This window comes from Bison bison, unplaced genomic scaffold (genome assembly GCF_000754665.1).
Source record: "Bison bison bison isolate TAMUID 2011002044 unplaced genomic scaffold, Bison_UMD1.0 scf7180017864495, whole genome shotgun sequence".
Classification (NCBI taxonomy): Eukaryota; Metazoa; Chordata; class Mammalia; order Artiodactyla; family Bovidae; genus Bison; species Bison bison.
In genome coordinates this window covers 4,892,940-4,915,654 of record NW_011495054.1, presented here as the reverse complement: position 1 = coordinate 4,915,654, position 22,715 = coordinate 4,892,940, and the positions used below count along the sequence as shown (strand labels likewise).

The following is a 22,715-nucleotide window of genomic DNA, read 5'->3' as shown; positions in this document are numbered from 1 at the left end:
TCCTGTAGTAAGGCAGGCTGGGGCAGCAGAGATTTGGATCAGCACAGAAGCAAATTGGGCAGAGAATATTGGGAAGATTCTGGCTCTATTTATGACAATCAAGCCATGACTTTCTGATGGCTTGGGTGTAGAGTATTAAAAAGAAAGCAAGCCAGGGATGACTCTAGCATTTGAGACCTCAAAACTCTGAAAGATGGGTTTTGCTTTTTTTTTTTTTACCTACCCAAGGCCAAGATGACTAGTACATGAGCCAGATGACATCCTCTAGTAGAAATATCCTGGATTGGAGTTAAGAGCTCTTCCCAGGTGGCTCTAGTGTTAAAGAGCCCACCTGCAGGAAGCAAAAGAGATGCAGATTTGATCCCTGGGTGGGGAAGATCCCCTGGAGGAGGGCATGGCAACCCTCCAGTATTCTTGGCAATATTCCAGTATCCTTGCCTGGAGAATCCCCACAGAGGAGCCTGGCAGGCTACAGTCCATGGCGGGGGCAGAGAGTTGGACACAACCGAAGTGACTTAGCATGCACATACGCACCCTTCCTCTTGCATCAAAAATGAATGGGAGGAATACAGATTAAAGGGAAAGAGTTCTTCATTCTGATCCATTTCTGCCAAAAGGGGGATGTGACAATTTCCCTCTTGGTCCTGAAGGTCCCATCTGGAAAGTGGAGAAGCTGGATGAAGCTCTGTTTCTTCCCCATACCACTCAGACATAGACAAGGGACCTGAGAAATAAGGAGTGATTGAATGACCATTTGCATGATGACCTTTCTGGGCTGATGTTTTCCAGGAGTGCTGGGCTTCAGCCATGACTGACACCGTGTTCAGCAGCAGCTCAAGCCGTTGGATGTGTCCCAGTGACCGACCCCTGCAGTCAAAGTAAGTCACTGGGTATTCCTGGAAGTCATCTGCTTAGGGGCAATGAGGTCCTGATCTACACTTGAAGGAGGAGAGTAGTAGGGGAAAAAAGAGAACTTCCATCCCTGGGGTGGGGGAAAAAAGAAGCTGGTGGGAGTTCTGATGTGGAAACTCCTCCACTGATTTTACTACTTTGCAAAGTTGGAGTATCAAGATGAAACTCTGAGCTCCATGCCCTAAATGAGAGGTGGTCTCGTGAAATGGAAAGAGCACTAACCTGTTGGTTAGAATCAGACTTGATTCTGGTCCTAAATCTGAACTAATTTACTGGGTGAGTCTCTTTTCCTTCTTTGGGCCTCAGTTTATCATCAATTAAATAAGGAAGTTGGACTCAATCAGAGGTTGCAAACTGACAGGCCACCAGCTGACTGTGACTTGCAGAAATGTATTTTTTAGTTTTGGCCTGATCATTTAAAAATTGGGAAATTCACATAAAAATAACTTCACATTCTGTATTAAGTAATTATTACACCTGAATCGGTGGTGTATTGGCTCTGTATCATGCTGGTCCTTAGAGCTGTTGTTAAATTGGCAGGAATTTTGCAAGTTGGTTGTTAAATATGACTGTTACTAGAAATTAAGTTGTATAGTTTTATAATTATATTAGACAAAGGTGGTGAATACTCAACATTAATCATTTCTTACTTATTTTTCTACATTTTGCTATTCCCTGTGTTACTTGTTGTCTGTGATACTTGTATAGTGAAACACTGTATCTTAGTATGGTACTGCATGTTTCCTCCCAGCTTTGCATTTAGTGATATCATATAGGTACTTGAAATCAGCCTCAGTGGGGTTTTGCTCTAGAAGTGCAACTGTTAAACATTCACCAGCGTACCACCGCCTAAAGACCTTGACAATCTACGTCTATTGTTTATCATCACTGAAGATTTTTCACTCAAAGGTCTTATTTTTTGAAAGCTTGGTAATTTTTAAAATTTATTTATTTTTAATTGAAGGATAATTGCTTTACAATACTGGTTTGATTTCTGCCATACATCAGTATGGATTCGCCATAGGTGTACATATGTCCCCTCCGTCTTGAACTTCCCTCCCACCTCCAACCCTTTCCCACCCCTCTAGATTGTTACAGAGCCCCAGTTTGAGTTCCCTGGGTCACACAGCAAATTCCCCTTGGCTGTCTATTTTACATATGCTAGTGTATATGCTTCCGTGCTGCTCTCTCCATTATCTTACCCTCCCTACCACCCTTGCCCATTAGTCTCTTCTCTGTGTCTGTGTCTCCACTGCTGCTCTGCAAATAGGTTCATCAGTACCATCTTTCCAGATTCCATATATGTGTTAATATATGACATTTGTTTTTCTCTTTCCGACTTACTTCACTCTGTATGATAGGCTCTAGGTTCATCCACCTCATTAGAACTGACTCAAATGTGTTCTTTTTTATGGCCAAATAGTATTCCATTGTGTATATGTACCACAGCTTCTTTATCATGATTGCTTGGTAATGTTTTATTGTGAGCTCAACCTGTAAGAATCCTGGGGATCTACCATGAGAATATTTTCTTCAGAGAGATTTGCATTTGCTTCTGCCAGGAAGTGTGTGCTACTCACCAAGGATGTGATCTGAGCTCCCTTAGGGGGTCCCAGATTCAGCTTCTTCATCTAGTTAGGAGCTCAGAGTCAGTCTCTGGGACACAATGTTGGTGTTTACATTGGTTTCCTGCTCAGAGCTCCCAGTTCTGGATTCAGTTTGCTGGGTTTTCTTTTTCTTTTTTTAAAAATTGCCTTTTAAAGGTATAATTAATGTACCTCCAACAGTACACATCTAAAGTACAATTTGATCATTTTTACACTTACATGCATACTCATTCCCCTTTGCTCCTGCCTGTCACCACCCATCCCTAAGTAATTATGTAAATGGAATCATCTCTTTGAGGGAAGATGTCTTCTTTCACTTGGCATAATTAAATCATGATCCATTCATATTGTTTTTCATATCAATATTTTATTCCTTTTATTGCTAAAAAAGTAATATTTCATTGTGTGGATGTACCACAGTTTGTTTATCCATTCATCTGTTGATGGACATTTGGGTTGTTTCTAGTTTTTTTGGCTAGTACAAGTAAAATTTGTATAGACATATACTTGTATTTCTCTTAAGGAAATACCTAGGAGGAAAATGTCTCAGTGGCTTCGTAGGTAAATGTTTAACTTCTAAAAAAACTTGCAAACTGTTTTCCAAATTGTTTGTACCACTTTAAATTTCCACCAGAAGTGTATGAGAGTTCTGTCTGTCTCCTTTCTCACCAACACTTGATACGATTTGTCTTTTCCATTTTAACCATTCTATGTGTGCATAGTGGTATTTGTTTTGTGATTTTAACTTGCACTCCCCTTAATGAATAATGATATTATTGAACATCTTTCTATGTAAGTTTGCCATTCATATAACCTCTTTGTTAAAGTGTCTGTTTAAACACTTTGTCCACTTAAAAATCAGGTCATTTATCTTCTTGTTATTAAGTTTTAACATTTTTTTTAATGTGCTGTAGATAAAAGTCGTTTGTTGGAGACACATTTTGCACATATTTTTCTCAGTCTATGACTCGCATTTTCTTTTTCATAACATAGTCTTTTGAAGAGGAAACATTTTTTATTTTGATGAAGTCTATTTTGTCTGTTTGTTTCAAAGGTAGAGGGGTTTTGGAGAATTCCTTTACTTTCTAGCAATCCTGCTGCTGCTACTGCTGCTAAGTTGTGTCAGTCGTGTCCGACTCTGTGCGACCCCATAGACAGCAGCCAACCAGGCTCCGTCGTCCCTGGGATTCTCCAGGCAAGAACACTGGAGTGGGTTGCCATTTCCTTCTCCAGTGCATGAAAGTGAAAAGTGAAAGTGAAGTCGCTCAGTCATGTCTGACTCTTAGCGACCCCATGGACTGTAGCCAACCAGGGCTCCTCCGTCCATGGGATTTTCCAGGCAAGAGTACTGGAGTGGGGGCTAGCAATCCTAGAACTGTGTTAATAAGATTTGCCCTTAATTACCAAGGTCCTAATTATATATTGATGAGGGTCTTTCAGAATATGTAATCCACTTGTATTCTCTGAAGCAAAAGTCCCTGTTTACTGTTTCCACCTAAAACCTCCTCTAGTTCTACGAGTTTAACAGTTTTGAAGACATTATTGAACTCTGTTGGTTTTGAAAGGAAACTTCTGGTTTCCAAGCCCTTCCCATGAACGTTCTCTTGATACTAAACTCATTTGGCAAAGAATATCTTATCAGCCAAAAACTGTCTCTCTATAAACAGTTGCCTGAAGGTGGATGGGGTAAAGTATTTATTTTATTTAAGAAATGTCAGTTAATTAAAACCCCATCCATCACAGTTTACTTTAGTCAATATGAAGCCAAACAATTTGCCTTACAATTAAATTAGAATTATTCAAGCAGTCTGGATGCTATTTCCTTAAAGTGCTCCCGGGCTTCTGTGAAACATCTTGGCATTCCTAATGCATCTGGCTGGCTTGATTGCTACTGCATTTTCTTCAGATATTAAAATTATTTTCCAATAAATGTTAATGAGTGAATTATAGTCATCACACATGCTATCTAGTCTGCAGCAGTGATGATGTGCTAATGCAGATGATTCTCTAATGTCTTTCTCCAGTAAATTAAGAAATCTAGTCTTAATTAACTGCTGGCTAGCCAGATACACTTACTGCCTTTGTGATTTTCAAATGCCTTCCTCTCTCAGTCTCCTTGAATCCAACGATGGTGTTTGGAAGACAATTGTGATTGTGTTTGAAAGGAGAGAATGTATTTCTTTCTTGCATGGGTAGAGCAGGGATTCAGTTCTCTATGTTGGGGATACATGGGGAGAAATGCTGTCTCTGATAGTTGATTATTCGCTGTGGCTTTCAAGTCTGCAAGCCTGAGAGTGGCAGAGACCAGAGGTGGAAACCGAGGCACAAAGGGAAGATGTGACATGTCTGTGGTAGCATGACTAGTAAATGGAGAGGCTGGTCTTCTTTTTAGAATGGAAGGACTTGCTTCCCCAAAATGGGGCACTGTGAGTTCTGCTTTTGGATGATCCAACCACTGTTCAGGGCTCTTTGCCCTTTCTTAACGTGCTCCTTAGAACTTCCCTGGTAGATCAGTGGTAAAGAATCCACCTGCCAATGCAGGAGATGCAGGTTCGATCCCTGAGTTGGGAAGATCCCCTGGAGAAGGAAATGGCAACCCAGTCCAGTATTCTTGCTGGGAAATCCCATGAACAGGGAAGCCTGGCGGGCTACAGTCCATGGGGTCACAAAGAGTCAGACACGACTTAGTTACTAAACAATAACAGTGTGCTCCTTAACCCTCAGTGTTTGAAACAACAGAAAACAAGAATGGTGGTGGCCTTGTTATCATTAAATGATTCCTCTTTAGTGCCAAAAAAATATTATTCAAATGCATAAATGATCAGATGGGTTAATTAATAAACTGAACTGATGGGTCATGTTCATCAAAGCTGTGAATATACAACCCTACAGCAACCATGTTTTAGATGTGCTAAAATAAGATAATAATGATAACAATGGAAGTAGGTCATTGTCATTTAAGCTGAACTGTGTGGTTGTTGCATCTGGTGCTGATACTGTTACAAGGTGTTTTTTCTCCCTAACTTTATTCATTTTCTTTCTTTCTCTCCTTTCTTTGCCTACCTTCAGTGATAAAGAGCAGTGAGTATTTTATGATACTTTTATTTTTCTACAGACTGAATTTTATCTCTTTTCTGATGAAAGTGGCTTGCCCCTAAGGAGAGTTGGTTCAAAAAGGAACTAACATGTTTTATATATCTAAAAAAAAATCCAAGTTGTTAAAAAAAAAAAAGCACACCCCTCTTGAGAAAAAAATATGAAATTTCAAGAAAAAAATTCTTGATAAAAGGATGGAAAACATTCCTTAGGGGAGCCCTCAATTTAATTTTTGTTAGCAGCTTGTGGGATTCAGCAAGTTTATTAACCACCTTCTGTTTCTTTTGCATTTTTCCTGGGAACACTGTTCTTAGGTAAAGAAAATATTAACTCAAATGAGTGCTGTCATTAATCAAAGATGACGAAGAACAGAACAGAGCTTGTGGGAAGTTATATGCTAAACACATGGTCTCTGTCACCTCATGGGAGGTCAGCCTGATTTCCCAATGAAATGCCTTTGACTCCGAGGTCCCATCTTTGCTCATAACTTTTGTTTTAAATTAGATTCATTTCCTAAATATGCATGACGGATTGGATGCTGGGTCCAATAAATGAACAGTTAGGCTGCAAAGCAGATGGGGTTTTGGTTGTGTGTACACATCGGGAGACTAAAGGAAGGTCATTTTACTCTCCCCACGGTAGGGGAGTTATCACAGATCCACAAGCAGAGCACTGAGCCTGGCCTCAGAACACCCAGGTCTAAGTTCTGCTCTGGGACTCAGTGTCACTTCCTTGAACCCTGGCCATCTCCTTTATAATATGGGTATGTTAAGCCAGGTGGCTCAGTGGTAAAGAATCTACCTGCCAATGCAGCAGGAGACACAGGTTCAATCCCTGGGCTGGGAAGACTCTCTGGAGGAAGAAACGGCTACCACTCCAGTATTCTTGCCTGAAAAATCCCATGGACAGAGCCTGGAGGGCTACAGACCATGGGGTTGCAAAGAGTCGGACATGACTTAGTGACTGAGCATGCACAAAGCTCCTAGCTATGTTAATCCTGCCCTTCCACCTTCACTGGGAGGTGGTGCGATCAAATGAGATGCATGGGAAAGGTTCAGTTCAGTTCAGTTCAGTCACTCAGTCATGTCTGACTCTTTGCAATCCCATGAACCACAGCATGCCAGGCCTCCCTGTTCATCACCAACTCCCGGAGTCCACCAAAACCCATGTCCATTGAGACAGTGATGCCATCCAACCATCTCATCCTCTGTTATCACCTTCTCCTCCTGCCCTCAATCTTTTCCAGCATCAGGGTCTTTTCAAATGAGTCAGCTCTTCTCATCAGGTGGCCAAAGTATTGGAGTTTCAGCTTCAACATCAGTCCTTCCAATGAACACCCAGGACTGGTCTCCTTTAAGATGGATTGGTTGGATGTCCTCGAAGTCCAAGGGACTCTCAAGAGTCTTCTCCAACACCACAGTTCAAAAGCATCAATTCTTATGCACTCAGCTTTCTTTATAGTCCAACTCTCACATCCATACATGACCACTGGAAAAACCATAGCCTTGACTAGTAGACGGACCTTTGTTGACAAAGTAATGTCTCTGCTTTTTAATATGCTGTCTAGGTTGGTCATAACTTCTGTAAAGCACCAAACAAAGTCAGAGGAAGGGGTGGATTACAATCTAACCTTACCCTTGTGTGTGTGTGTGTGTGTGTGTATATATATATATATATATAGTGTGTGTGTGTTCTACATTTTCTGTTGTTGGTTGATAAACTTGTGGTCAGACAGTATCTTTTTATGAATATTGTGAGTATATCTGAAAGAGATGGGAATACCAGACCGCCTGACCTGCCTCTTGAGAAACCTGTATGCAGGTCAGGAAGCAACAGGAAAAGGAGTGTGTCAAGGCTGTATATTGTTACCCTGCTTATTTAACTTATGTGCAGGGTACATCATGAGAAACGCTGGGTTGGAGGAAGCTCAAGCTGGAATCGAGATTGCTGGGAGAAATATCAATAACCTCAGATATGCAGATGACACCACCCTTATGGCAGAAAGTGAAGAAGAACTAAAAAGTCTCTTGATGATAGTGAAAGTGGAGAATGAAAAAGTTGGCTTAAAGCTCAAGATTGAGAAAACTAAGATCATGGCCTCTGGTCCCATCACTTCATGGCAGATAGATGGGGAAACAGTGGAAACAATGGCTGACTTTATTTTTTGGGGCTCCAAAATCACTGCAGATGGTGATTGCAGCCATGAAATTAAAAGATGCGTACTCCCTGGAAGGAAAATCATGACCAACCTAGACAGCATATTAAAAAGCAGAGACATTACTTTGTCAACAAAGGTCCGTCTAGTCAAGGCTATGGTTTTTCCAGTGGTCATGTATGGATGTGAGAGTTGGACTGTAAAGAAAGCCGAGCACTGAAGAATTGATGCTTTTGAACTGTGGTGTTGGAGAAGACCCTTGAGAGTCCCTTGGACTGCAAGGACATCCAACCAGTCCATCTTAAAGGAGATCAGTCCTGGATGTTCATTGGAAGGACTGATGTTGAAGCTGAAACTCCAATACTTTGGCCACCTGATGAGAAGAGCTGACTCATTTGAAAAGACCCTGATGCTTGGAAAGATCGAGGACTGGAGGAGAAGGGGACAACAGAGGATGAGATGGTTGGATGGCATCACTGACTCAATGGACATGGGTTTTGGTGGACTCCGGGAGTTGGTGATGGACAGGGAGGCCTGGAGTGCTGCAGCTCATGGGGTTGCAAAGAGTCGGACATGACTGAGTACTGAACTGAACTGAACTGATATAATTCAGACATGCTAGTAGAGATGCTGAGATATCTGATTATAAATACGAACATTGCAAGAGAGACGTTCATGACTTTAGAGGGTCCTAAGCACATTAGGCTTCCTGAATGCTGAAAGTTGAAAGGTAGGATATATATTCATGCTCCTTCCCTCCCTCCTTCATGCTCTCCATCCTCTCCTTCTCCCTCTCCCTCCCTTCCCTTTTTCCTTTCATTAACAGATACCCAGTGCTTAGTATCGGAGAAGGCAATGGCACCCCACTCCAGTACTCTTGCCTGGAAAATCCCATGGACGGTGGAGCCTGGAAGGCTGCAGTCCAAGGGGTCACTCAGGGTTGGACACGACTGAGAGACTTCACTTTCACTTTTCACTTTCATGCATTGGAGAAGGAAATGGCAACCCACTCCAGTGTTCTTGCCTGGAGAATCCCAGGGACGGGGGAGCCTGGTGGGCTGCCGTCTATGGGGTCGCACAGAGTCGGACACGACTGAAGCGACTTAGCAGCAGCAGCAGTGCTTAGTATGTATCATACTCTGTGCTAAGCATCAGGAATACAAGGTTAGTCAAAGTCTGAGTGGATGTCTAGAAGGGTTTCAGTTCAGTTCATTTCAGTTGCTCAGTAGAGTCCAACTCTCTGTGACCCCCATGGACTGCAGCACCCCAGGCTTCCCTGTCCATCACCAACTCTCAGAGCTTGTGAAACTCATGTCCATCAAGTTGGTGATGCCATTCAACCATCTCATCCTGTCGTCCCCATCTCCTCCTGCCTTCAATCTTTCCCAGCATCAGGGTCTTTTCAAATGAGTCAGCCCTTCACATCATGTGGCCAAAGTATTGGAGCTTCAGCTTCAGCATCAGTCCTTCCAATGAATATTCAGGGTTGATTTCCTTTAGGATTGACTGGTTTGATCTCCTTGTCCAAGGGCCTCTCCAGAGTCTTCTCCAACACCACAACTCAAAAGCATCAGTTCTTCGGCACTCAGCTTCCTTTATGGTCCAACTCTCACATCCATACATGACTACTGGAAAAACAATAGCTTTGACTATATGGACCTTTGTTGGCAAAGTAATGTCTCTGATTTTTAATATGCTGTTTAGGTTTGTCATAGGTTTTCTTCCAGGGAGCAAGTGACTTTTAGTTTCATGGCTACAGTCACCATTTGCAGTGATTTTGGAGCCCAAGAAAATAAGGTCTGTCAGTGTTTCCATTGTTTCCCCATCTATTTGCCACAAAATGATGGGCCCAGAGGCCATAATCTTAGCTTTTAATGTTGAGTTTTAAGTCAGCTTTTTCACTCTCCTCTTTTGCCTTCATGAAGAGGCTCTTTAGTTCCTCTTCGCTTTCTGCCGTAAGAGTGGTGTCATCTGCATATCTGAGGTTATTGATATTTCTCCCTGCAATTTTGATTCCAGCCTGTGCTTCATCCAGCCCTACATTTCGCATGATGTACTCTGCATTAAGTTAAAATAAGCAGGGTGACAATATACAGCCTTGACATACTCCTTTCCCTATTTTGAACCAGTCCATTGTTCCATGTCCATTTCTAACTGCTTCTTGATCTACTTACAGATTTCTCAGGAGCAGGTCAGGTGGTCTGGTATTCCCATCTCTTTCAGAATTTTCCACAGTTTGTTGTGATCCACACAGTCAAAGGCTTTAGTGCAGTCAGTGAAACAGAAGTAGATGTTTTTCTGGAATTCTTTTTTCTGTGATCTAGCAGAGGTTGGCAATTTGATCTCTGGTTCCTCTGCCTTTTCTAAATCCAGCTTGAACATCTGGAAGTTCCCAATTTACGTACTGTTGAAGCCTAACTTGGAGAATTTTGAGCATTCCTTTGCTAGCATGTGAGATGAGTGCAATTGTGCGGTAGTTTGAACAAACTTTGGCATTGCCTTTCTTTGGGATTGGAATGAAAACTGGCCTTTTCCAGTCCTGTGGCCACTGCTGAATTTTCCAAATTTGCTGGCATATTGAGTGCAGCACTTTCACAGCATCATCTTTTAGGATTTGAAATAGCTCAGCTGGAATTCCATCACCTCCACTAGCTTTGTTCATAATGATGCTTCCTAAGCCCCACTTGACTTCACATTCCAGGATGTCTGGCTCTAGGTGAGTGATCACACCATCATGGTTATCTGGGTTATTAAGGTCTTTTTTGTATAGTTCTTCTGTGTATCCTTGCCTCCTCCTCTTAATATCTTCTGCTTCTGGTAGGTCCACACCCCAAAAGGGTTTACAAACAAATAGTCACCAACAAATACACTTTATTGTGCAAGGAGCTATAATAGCAGATCAGTGTCCTGTGGGAGTACAATGATGGGGAAGTTTCCTGGAAGAAGTATTGTGTAAGCTAAGATTGTGTAAAGGAGGTACAAGATAGAGAAGAGACAGAGGAGTTCCAGGTAAGGGAACAGCATACACAAAGTCTAAATAGGAGAGAGAGCATGGGATTTTAGGAAAGCTGAATGGAACTCAGGCTGGTTTAAAAGATTACCAGGATCCTGAGATCCCCTTAGCTTTCTGAAGGGAGTTAGGGAACCACAGCATCCTTGTGGCACCCCCTTGAGTCTGGTAGGGGTAAATCTCATCCAAAAGGGCCTTTATACCAGCAGGACTTGGATAAAATGTTCTGTGTTGTGGATGTCCCTCCTTCCACACCCTCCCCTTCAGGATTCATTAAAATCTCATTCTCTGAGCTGTAAAGAGACTTCCTGCTGACACCTGCTTCTGTCGGCATCCTGGGGGAAGGGAGGGGATAAGAAGAAAGAAAAGAAAAAGGATTAATTTTCTGCACACCACCGCTGTTTAATGCTTCAGAGCCTTCATGCCCTGACAGCATTTCCATCATCCCACTCCTTTGGGGAGTTATAATATATTAATAGAGACATCTGGTGGGTATTTATTACGTGACTATTGTGTGTATGAAACGAAGAATCAAGGTAGGAGGCAGGAAGAAGCTGGGAGTCTGCGCTTTGCAGTGTTTCGGCGGGTGGGGAACACCTGTGAGGGGCTTCTACCTGGAGTCAGGACTAGTTTCCTTTTGTATTAGAGGCCACTGGTGCTGGTTTGTCGGGGAGGGTTCCTTCCAACAGTCTCTAGATGCACCTGAGCAGCTACATTCAGGTCACAGATGAAGCACACCCAGAATGCTGGTTTCTTGAGCCTCTGACCATATCCTCCCCACACAGCTCTCTTGGCAATTCCCTTCCCTCCTTTGAGGGTTGGGCGTCTGGAAAATGAGCAGGTCAACTGCAGTGATCTTTAGACTTTTATTAGCAGCAAAATTCTTTCTGTGAATACAATTTTATTCAGAAGCTAAATATATGATAGATAAAGAGTGGAGCTGGATAAAGTTCTTTAGTGGCTAAAAGCATTAAATGTATCATGGTGCAACTGTAAGTTAAAATAATACCAAACTATAAAGTAAATGTAGCGAGTTTAGCAAGATTCACTTTGTTGTTGTCGCCACAGTGAATAGTGTATCAGTTATCTTTTGCTGTGTAACAAATCTGATGCTCTGTGACAACCTAGAGGGGTGGGATGGAGTAGAAGGTGGGAAGAAGATTCAAGAGCGAGGAGACATACATAGACCTATGGCTGATTGATGTTGATATAGGGCAGAAACCAACACAATGTTGTAAATTAATTATCCTCCAATTAAAAATAAACAATTATAAAAAAAAACTCAGTGGCATAGAACAATGATGACTTATTTTCTGGAATCTGGGCCTGGCTGGTGGCTCTGCTGATCTTGGCTGGGCTCTCTTGTGCATCAAACTGTAGGCTGATCTAAGATGCTGTGGCTGGAATGACTCAGCTCTGCATGCCTCTCATCCTGTCCTGAGCTTTTTGTTTCAGTGATGAAAGTAAATAGAAACGTACAAGGGTTTTTCAGGCTTAGCCCCAGGATGGCCCATCTCTCCCCTGTGTTTCATTGGCCAAAGTAAGCCACAATTCCATATGGATTCAAGGGTTGAGAAATAGACTCTGCCCTTTGGGTGAAAGCAATTTGAAATCCACATGGCAAAGGGCATGGATCCTTAGAAGGGTGAAGTATTGAGGTCCCCAATGCAATAAACTAGATCTCATGGTTTTATTAAATATTAAATTCTTAAAAATTGTTTTTGCTCACTCTATTTTTAACTGGTATCCTTACTTTGCTAGTGGGAACCCAGCATTGCCATCTGGGCTGAAGTGAGGATGGAGGGCTTGGTTCCCTGTCTACTCTGTCCCTGCACAGCCCACTCACCTGCAACCCTTTGAGATCCCTTCAGGGAACTACAACAGCTTAGACTATTTGGGGGAATAAGAGGCAGGTGCCCTTCATAATTCTCCAGGAAGCCTTGTCCTAAGTATGTGAAAAAGAGTGGAGATGGGTCAGCCCTCTTCGCCCTGACCTGCCTGAGCCACTAAGCCAGGGGTGTTTCCACATGCAGCCACTGAGGGTCAGGGGTAGCCTCTGAGGGACTAAGTAGGTAAGACTTCTCACTCCCAATGCAGGGGGCCCAGGTCTGATCCCTGGTCAGGGAACTAGATCTCACATGCCACAACAGAGTTGGCAACTAAAGATCCCACATGCTGCAGTGAAGATAGAGGATCAAGGGTCCTGGATGCAGCTAAGACCTGGCACAGCCAAAGAAATAAATGATTTTTTTTTTTAAAAAAGGAGTAGCCTCTGAGAGTCCTGGCAGTAAACAGACATGAAATCCTTCTCACTTAACAGATCTGAAACAGACATTCAGACTGGGGCCCCAATGCACACTGCTAATAAGCAACAGACCCAGGATTTGGATCTTAAACCCCACTAGGTCAAAGAGGACTCAAGCTGGTGTGCAGTAGGCCCTCTAGGCATTTACTGGATTGAATACAATGCTCTGAGGAACTTGTCCAAGGAGGCAACACTTTGGTCTCCACTTTTGGCTTCCCTTGTGGCTCAGATGGTAAAGAATCTGCCTGCAGTGTGGGAGACCTGGGTTCGATCCCTGGGTCAGGACAATCCCCTGGAAAAGGGAATGGCTACCCACTCCAGTATTCTGGCCTGGAGAATTCCATGGACAGAGGAGCCTGGCAAGCTGCAGTCCATGGGGTTGCAAAGAGTCAGACACAACTGAGCGACTTTCACTTTCACTTTTGGTCTTTAATGAGATCCCAACACTGGACTTTGGTCTTAAGGACATGGAGCCCGAATCCTTAGTGAGGGTTCCACCTTCTTGTCACTAGAGTATTCTCAAGGTCCCCATGTTCACAATGCTCGCCAGCCCACAGGAGGCCCAGATACGGCCATTCTCTCCCTTCAGAGCAAAGGCTTTGGTTTGAAAAACCAGTTTGTTTCCCTCTGTTTGCTTTTGAAATTAAAACATGAAAATCCACAGAAGGCTTGCGAATCCCCACTGGGACCAATTGGTGACATTTTCAAACACTAGATGAGTTGTTTGTCAACTGTGTATTTTGGAGCAGAGGACGGGGAGTGGGTAAGGTCTGGAGGGATGCTGGGAGCTCCAGCAGGCCTTTTGCTCATCTGCAGAAGGAGGCAATTATCTTAGGTGGGCCTCTTGGGGACCCCTATTCCTGCTTGTGTTTCTGGAGTCGTGTGTTTCCTGTGCGTGCTAATCCCAGCGAGTCATGTGTTGGGGTTAGAGGCATTGACTTCAGGTCTGACCATACCCATGACCAGACTGTGAGCTGTAGGAATGTGTCCATGAAAGGGTCTCTACTGGGTGTATGGCCCAGCATCTCATGTATGCTCTGTCTTGGTCCCTGAGCTGCTTTTTAAAGGCAGGAGATACATGGAGACTTCCCTGGTGGTTTGGACAGTAAAGAATCTGCCTGCAATGCAGAAGACCCAGGTTTGATCCCTGGGTCAGGAAGATGTCCCGGAGAAGGGAATGGCAACCTATTCCAGTATTCTTGCTTGGAGAATTCCGTGGACAGAGGAGACTTGTGAGCTACAGTCCATGGGGTCACAAAGAGTCAGACACGACTGAGCAACTAACAATTTTGCTTCACTTTTAATATGCGGAGGGGGATCAGAAGAGAATGAAGAAAGAGAAGTGGGGATGAAGGAGGAAGAAGAGGGGTAGTTGAGACATCCATTTCCATGGAAAACCAGAGGGACCTGGGGAGGTGGCTGGATGAGGTTGTAACTAAGGCTCTTTGGGAAGGATGGGTGGTCTTCCTCATGCAAGAGTCCAATGTATGCTTTGCAACTGATGGGAAGAAACATCAGGCTGAGGGATATTAGCATACCTTGAGGAAGATCTTTCCAATAGAATGGCATAGGCTCCTTATGAGAGAGTGAGGTCTTCATCACAGGGAGCATTCAAGCAAGGCTGGAAGGACCCCTCTAGGGAGGCGGTGTGAGACAGGCTTTCGGGTGATCCCCCATGGCCCTCCTCTCCTGGTGTTCATGTCTTTGTGTAACCTCCTCACCTTGAGTGTGGGCAGGACCAGGGTTGTGTTTCTAACCTATGGAATACTGCAAACAGGATGGGACCTCAGCTCTGTGATTACGTCATGTTATGTAAGACTCTGTCTCACTTGACTGGAGCTGCAGAGTCACCTTGCATACTTGATGAAGGAAGTGGCCCATGGGATGAAATTGAAGTCCGCTTTGTTAGGAATTGCAGCCTGCCTCCAGGACATGGAGGTGACCTCTTGCCAACAGCCAACAAGAAGTTGGGGTCCTAGGTCACATGGTTGCTGGGAAATGAACTAGATTTACCTGGAAGTTTATTCTTCCCCTAGAAAGCCTCCAGATGAAATCTGAGCCATCTGGAGCCATCTGGAATCTGATCCATCTGACATCTGATTGCAGCCTTGTAAGATGCTGCGCAGAGGACCCAAAGCTGTGCCTGGACTCCCAACATGAAAACTGTGACATAATAAATGTGTGTTGTGTAAAGCCCCTAAGTTTGTAATAACTGGTTATGCAACAATCGAAAATGAACATAGGCATTGTAGGTAGGGCTTTGTTCCACCCTGTCTATATCCTCTGCTAGGTTGATTTTTCCAATTATCTAATGGTGCTGAAGCTGAAGCTCCAGTATTTTGGCCACCTGATGTGAAGAGTCGACTCATTGGAAGAGACCCTGATGCTGGGAAAGATTGAGGGCAAGAGGAGAAGGGGACGACAGAGGACGTGATGGTTGGATGGATCACCGACTCAATGGACATGGATTTGAGCAAACTCAAGGAGACAGAGGACAGGGAAGCCTGGCATACTGAAGTTCATGGGGTCACAAAGAAACACGACTTAGCAGCTAAACAACAATGCTATACAACAAATCACATCAAGCGCAGTGGCTTAAACAGCAGTTACTGCTTATTACCTCTTGCAGATTTTGTTGGTAGATATTTGAGAGTGGCTTGGCTAGGTGGTCCTGGCAGAGCTGCAGTCATATGGCAGCTGAGGCTGAGGCCATCTGAAGATTTGACAAGGGCTAGAGGGTCACTGGCAAGTTGGTGCTGGCTGTTGGGTGGTGGGGAAGTGGGGGCGGGGGCTCAGTTCCTCTCCACAGGGATGTTTGAGTGTCCTCATGACATGGCATTTGACTTCCCCTAGACCGAATGACCCAAGAGACCAAGGCAGAAGTTGAAATGTCTTTCATGACCTAGCCTAGGAAGTCACCCACGGTCACACCCACACCAGCTGGGATTCAGTGTGAAAGAAGACAACACAGGGAGAGTGAATACCAGGAGGCAGATATCCCGGGGAACCATATGGTAGACTGGCTGCCATATTGATCTTTCTTCCATTGAGTATGTTTAGCATTTGTTCATCCCCAGAGGCCCCTGATCCAAAGCAAGGTATGTTTCCATCCGGGTTTCCCCCAGCCGCTCCGTCCTCTTTCTCGCAAGACGTCTGCTTCCAGTTGCTTTCAAACTCTTCCTTCTCTGCTCTTCTGAACAAACCATCTTAGGTGGGAGGATGTGAGAGGAGGTGGGGAGGGAGGAAGGGGGAGACAGGGCTTTTAATTTTCAACTTTAAGTGTCAAAAGGCAATTTCATGCCTACTGACGTGATTAGAGCAGTGGAAGTAATAGAGGCTGGCAGCTAATGGGGTGCTGGCTCCAGGGGATTCGTAATTACTGATTTTTCCCCCCCAACAGGGACAAGAATTTCTAGTGGTGTTGAGCCCTGCATTCCACTTGGGTAATGCCCCTCAGCGCCTGGGGGGTGGAGGATATTATTAGTGGAGAGAATGATAATTTGCCATAGACTGTAGCATTAGCTCTCTACCCAGCTCTGATCCTCTGCACCATCCCTGGGGCTACACAGATAGGCATTCATTTCACCTCATATTGGGGAGGTTAAGTGTGCAGGCTGCCCAGGTCTGAATTCCACCTCTGCCACTTCCCAGCTGTGCGACCTCGGACAAGTTGTCTAATTTCTCCACAGCCGAGTCTCCTCACCAGAAAATAGACAGTAACCATCCCTGCCTTGTAGAAATGTTGTGAGGATTAAATGAAGTAATGTGGGCCTCCAGAAGGCACTATGTCAGTATTTGCTGCTACTAAGTGGCTTCAGTAGTGTCCAACTCTTTGCCACCCCATGGACTGTAGCCTGCCAGGCTCCTCTGTCCATGGGATTCTCCAGGCAAGAATAACTGAGTGGGTTGTCATGCCCTCCTCCAGGGGATCTTCCTAACCCAGGAAACAAGCCCTCATCTCTTACATTTCCTTCGTGGGGAGGCAGGTTCTTTACCACTAGTGCCACCTGGGAAGTCCACGTCGGTATTTGCTTTTTTATTGAAACAAAAAAGCCAAGAAGAGCACAGGATGGAACTTGAAATGCTACAGGAGCTTTGGAGGCAGGAAATCTAGATGTTTGTGTGAAATGGAGAGATTTTTATAAAACTAGTTGGCAACTAGTTTAAATTTGAAAAAAAAAAAAATTCTGTGGCCCACACTAAACATATTTGTGCCAGGTAGGGGTTGGATTCCACCTGGGATCCAGGGCTTCAGACCACTCTCCCAGAATCTTTTCCACTCCAGTTGCAGAAGTCTACTGTTTGGACTCTTTTCCTGAGAACACCATTATCCTCCAGGTTTCCATGAAAAGTGAAAGTTGCTCAGTTGTGTCTGACTCTTTGCAACCCCATGGACTGTAGCCTGCCAGGCTTCTCTGTCCATGGAATTCTTCAGGCCAAAATACTGGAGTGGGTAGCCATTCCTTTCTCCAGGGGATCTTCCCAACCCAGGGATAGAAGCCAGGTCTCCCACGTTACAGGCAGATTCTTTATTGTCTGAGCCACAGGGGAAGCCCAGGTTTCCATGAACTTCCTGCAAATGTCAAGTCAAGAGTGTCTGCCACATGCTAAGCACTTAAGAAAAATAAACTCAGCAGAACCCTATGAAGGATGTATATGTTCCCCACTGTGTGTGTGTGTGTGTGTGTATGCTCAGTTGCTCAGTCACGTCCTACTCTTTTCGACCCCGTGGACTGCAGCCCACTGGTCTCCTCTGTCCATGGGATTTTCCTGGCAAGAATACTGGAGTGGGTTGCTATGTCCTCCTCCAAAGGAACATTCCTGACCCAGGAATTGAACCCCTATCTCCTGCGTCTCCTGCATTGACAGGTGGATTCTTTACCATTGTGCCACCTGCAAAGCCTCCACGGGTCCCACTGTAGAGATAAGCAAACTGAGGCTCTGAGAGGTTGGGATTCTTTTGCCTGAAGGGATTTGAACTGAGGTTTACCAGACTCCAGAGGCTAGAGCCTAACCACAACAGCCTACTTTCTCTCCAGCCTCACGCCTTCCCATATTACCTTTCAGGCTCCAGACAGGATGGTCTGTCCACCCCAGCGGTCAGCCGGACAGACAGAGGAAACAGGAAGAGCTGACAGATGAGGAGAAGGAAATCATCAACAGGGTGATCGCTCGCGCTGAGAAGATGGAAGAGATGGAACAGGAGCGAATCGGGTGAGGCCCTGCGCTTCCCTCCATTCTGGGAGGGCCGTGCTGCCCAGGGCGGGGTGCTTGGGGAGGGCACGGGGCAGGGCTGCCTTTGGGATTTGTCATCTGTGACGCGCTGAGACACCCACTCAGGCAGAGCCGGAATCCTTGGTGCAGGAGATGAGACAGCCAGGAGAGGAGAAAAGAACAGAGGAGAGAGCGGGCTGGGGGCTGGCTGGGGAGGGGGGCATCTGGGCTGGGGAGGTGTGTGTGTGTGAGCCCAGTTGTCTCACCATTTCGGCTGCACAGAAATGTGTTCTAGTGACATACGCCATGCAGGTTCTAGAATATACAGCTGAGGGTGAGGTAAGGGGGAGCAAGTCTACATCAAAGACACAGTACGGGAAAGAGAGCGCACGCCTGAAATGAACTATATGAGAGAACGGGAGAAATCCTTCCTAAAGGGGAGCCAGCTTGAGAGTGAGGCTTCAGAGATTAAGCTGGTGGGTCTGGATGCCAAGAACTCAGTGTTCCATCCCCACTCCCTGCTTACCAGCTGCAGCTCCCATGCATGTTGCTTCACCCGCTGAGCCTTGGTTTGCTCTCTCTAGAATGGGGAAAATAAAAATCATTGTCTCATAGGACAGTCATAAGGAGTGAAGTGATGCTTGTATCATTCCTGGCCCAGGGCTGGGCATTCAGTTCAGTTCAGTCACTCAGTCGTGTCCAACTCTTTGCGACACCATGTACTGCAGCACGCCAGGCCTCCCTGTCCATCACCAACCCCTGAAGTTTACTCAAACTCACGTCCATCACGTTGGTGATGCCATTCCAACCATCTCATCCTCTGTCATCCCCTTCTCTTCCCACCTTCAGTCTTTCCCAGTATCAGGTTCTTTTCCAATGAGTTGGTTCTTCGCATCAAGTGGCCTGGGCATACTTTGCATTTAACGAATGGTAGAGGGGGAGGAAAGTGGAGTTTGGAGGGCAGAGGTAACAAAAACACATAAGGGATGGAAGAAGGATGTGTGGCGTGTGTGTGTCAGGGAGTGACAGCGTCAGTGAGCCAGGGCAGTGTTAGAGAGAGAGGGAGGGCTAGCGGGTGGGCTTGGGAGGGATGGATGGGGAAGTGAGAGGGGAGTCGTGCCTGGGAGAAGAGAAGAGTGAGTATGTGTGTGTTGGGGGTTGGGGGTGCAGTTCATGGGTAGAAGTTTCCACTGCTAGGACTCAGGGAGGCCACCAATCGGTCCTCCAAGACTGAACCTCAGATGGGAAATGGGAGGGGTCACCGAGATGTCACCTCCTTCCCAGACCTTTCTTCCCTGGGGCAGAGTGGGGAGCAGCCTTTGCTGACTGCTTGCAACTGGTTGGGCACTGGGGTGTCCTTTCGTCTCCCCGCCCATCCACTCAGCAGGGGGTTAACAAGATTCCTGGGAGGAAAATGATGTTCTGAATACACAGGAAGTGGGCGCCTTTGATTTGAGCCTCTGCAGACCATTTTGTTCAGGGTGGGCTGGGGCGATCAGAGGTGATGTTGGCAAGCGGCAGATAACCTGGCACAGGTGGAGTCAGCTTGTGTTCCGCCCTCCATCAGCTTCCTGGGTAGGTTGCTAATGGGGAGAGGTCTTGAGGGGCTTGCTTACATGGCTGAGTTTTTATTTTGCTTTTAAAAAGATATATCAGGAGTGAGGAGTTGTCCAGGCTGGAGGTCTTGTGAGTGTGTGGGTGTGAGCTTGAGTGTGTGTTCACTTCAACCAACAAGGGGCCTCAGCCTTGCAGAAAGGATATCCTTGCAGAAGGATATGGATGTTAAATTCTTGCTTGGAGGCAAGAACTTCCAACCTTTTTCCTACATAGCACTTTCCCACCAGCTAACACGCTTTGTATTTTACACTGAGTTTGACTGTTGTGTGTCTCTCCCTATCAGATGATACGATTCCTGAGTGTAGACATTGTTACCTGTTTTGTTCACCATGGAATCCCCAGACCTAGTACATAGTAGGTGTGCAGTAGAGTATTTGTTGAGTGAGTGAGTGAACATGGCAGACAGTGCTCCTCCCACCCACCCAAGTCAGTTTCTTTCTGCATCTTCTGTGGCCATGAGGCTGGAGAGCTTGGAATTTTGTAGTCCAGGGTCCACATTTCCAGGGAAGACACTACGACTTGCTGATTTAGATTTATATCAGAATCTATCCGTTAACTGGGCTGCCTTTGGGTGTAAATTAAGGGGATCTCTGTGAATTAAGTGGATTCTAGCTTGAACATTCAAGAACAGGGTAGATGGGCTCCCTGCTTTGCCCCCATGTCCTGCTACATTGCCTGATCTGGTGACGTGGTGGAAGAGCATAGCAGTTAACCCCTGAGGCCCCAGAGTCAGAGAGACTTGGGTTCAAATTCCAGCCCTATTTCTAATCCCCTGTGTGACCTTACGCAAGCCACTTGAGCTCTTCCTTCCTCAATTTCCTCATCTGCAAAATGGGGAAGCTCTGCAGATCATTTTATTCCTGGATGAAAAATGATGTTATGAACACACAGGAAGTAGGTGCCTTTGATTTGAGCCTCTGCAGACCCTGATGCCGGGAAAGATTGAAGGCAGGAGGAGAAGTGGGTGACAGAAGATGAGATGGTTGGATGGCATCATCGACCCAATGAACATGAGTTGGAGCAAACTCCAGGACATAGTGAAGGACAGGGAAGTTTGGTGTGCTGCATTCCAGGCAGTCGCAAAGAGTCAGACACGACTTAGTGACTGAAGGACAGCAAGAACAGGGATAACTTAGCACACACTTCTCTGGGAATGTTTAATTCACATGCAAAATATTATCATGGTGCCTGACACAGGGCACATGCTCAGTTAATGGTGATGATCATTTAACAACGCATTTGCTGAGGAAATGCGTTTCTTTACACCGACCAAGGCCTCCGTTCTAGAATTATGCCCAAGACTATGGTTTGGCAAGCCCCTGGCTTCCCCTGAAGGAGATCTGAGAGCTTTCCAGTGAAGCCGGGACCAAGCCCATGGTGACAGAGTGTCCCCTTGCTGAAACACTACATTTTCTCATCCTGCCAGGAGGCAGGACAGTCCTGGAGGATTCTGGCTGCCGCTGTTTCCCCGCACCCTTCCAGCTGCCAGCCCTCGCTGGTAGCATCGCCAGAGGCAAAGCCATGCTATTTGTGTCTTATGAGCTCAAACCTGCCCTCATTCCTGTTCAACCCACGCTTCCCTGGGAGAGGATCAGAGTGGAGTCAGATGAAAGGAGAGCAACACATCAGGCACAGAGTGAGGCTGAAAACGGGGTGCCATCGGGGTTCCCCCTCCAGAACCTGAGGCTCAGTTAATGAGCCTTGGGGGCTTCAGTTCCCCACCCATCCAGTAAGGCAGGTCAGCCTGGGTCTCAGAATCCTTCCTGATCCAACTGTAAAGTACTGGGAGGGTCTGGTGGAGGACCCTGTACCATGTTATTGGCTGCCCCTCTCAGCAAATGAGCTCTTTCTATTAAACCTGTGGATATAACTGTGTCCCCTTCTGGGCCCAGATACCAGGTCTGTGATGCTGAACTTCCTTTTCGGTTACCTAACACCCATCTGAGAGATATGCCAAGTCATTGTTTACATAATAAGCAGTCATTATAATGGGTACCATTTATAGGCTGAGTATTTACTGAGTGCCAAACACTGAATCTAAAAACTTCATATAGGCTTAACTCATTAACTGCTCCTCTCAGCCCGATCAAGTAGGTTCTATTATTATCCTCATTTTGCAGCTGAGGAAACTGAGGCTTAGAAAATCTAGGTCACTTGTCCAAAGTCACGCAGAGCTAAGAGACATGTCCCTCTCTGGCTGACTCTCAGAATTATGCTCCTATTAGGTGTCTTTCCTGAAGGCCTGGCCTCAAAATTGTTAGACTCTGCAGAATATAGGAACGTTTAAAGCTTAGGTTTGGAGAGGACATTGGAGAAGGAAATGGCAACCCACTCCAGTACTTGTGCCTGGAAAATTCCACAACAGAGGAGCCTGGTAGGTTATAGTCCATGGGATCAAAAAGAGTTGGACATGACTGACCAACTTCACTCACTTTTTGGGGAGTTAGAAGCTAGAATCCCTTCTATACTGGCCCAGTGATTCCTTCCCAGTGATCTTACTAACCTGTTTCTACCTCCACAGCTGTCAGAACTTGTCTCCATGGTCCTAAGGCTGTGGAGAATTCCAAGTGAGAATCAGCCTCAGGTGTCCCAGGAAGCACTGCCTCCCTGGGGCGGTTTAGCTAGAGTTAGATGCCCCAGGGAGTCCCAGGCAATGCAGCTGAGTAGAGCTGGTTCTCGCCTTGGAGCCTCTTTGCTTTTGACCAAGAGGGTGTCTAAAACTTCACTCACTACTCAGCCCACAATCAAGCTCTGCTCTCTTCAGCATCCCTAGAGGGAAGGATGATAGCCAGAAGGGAA

The 22,715-nt window shown here is 45.5% G+C and overlaps 1 protein-coding gene across 1 annotated transcript in view; it reads left to right on the top strand.

Annotated features, from left to right (window-relative positions):
- The window catches only part of RPH3A (rabphilin 3A), a 102,595-nt gene that overhangs the window by 35,418 nt on the left and 44,462 nt on the right, over positions 1-22,715 (top strand). The window contains exons 3-5 of the mRNA XM_010828592.1: positions 790-878; positions 5,589-5,600; positions 18,153-18,299. Coding sequence (XP_010826894.1) covers positions 808-878; positions 5,589-5,600; positions 18,153-18,299 — 230 coding nt within the window. The 5' untranslated portion in view covers positions 790-807. The remainder of the gene's footprint in view (positions 1-789; positions 879-5,588; positions 5,601-18,152; positions 18,300-22,715) is intronic.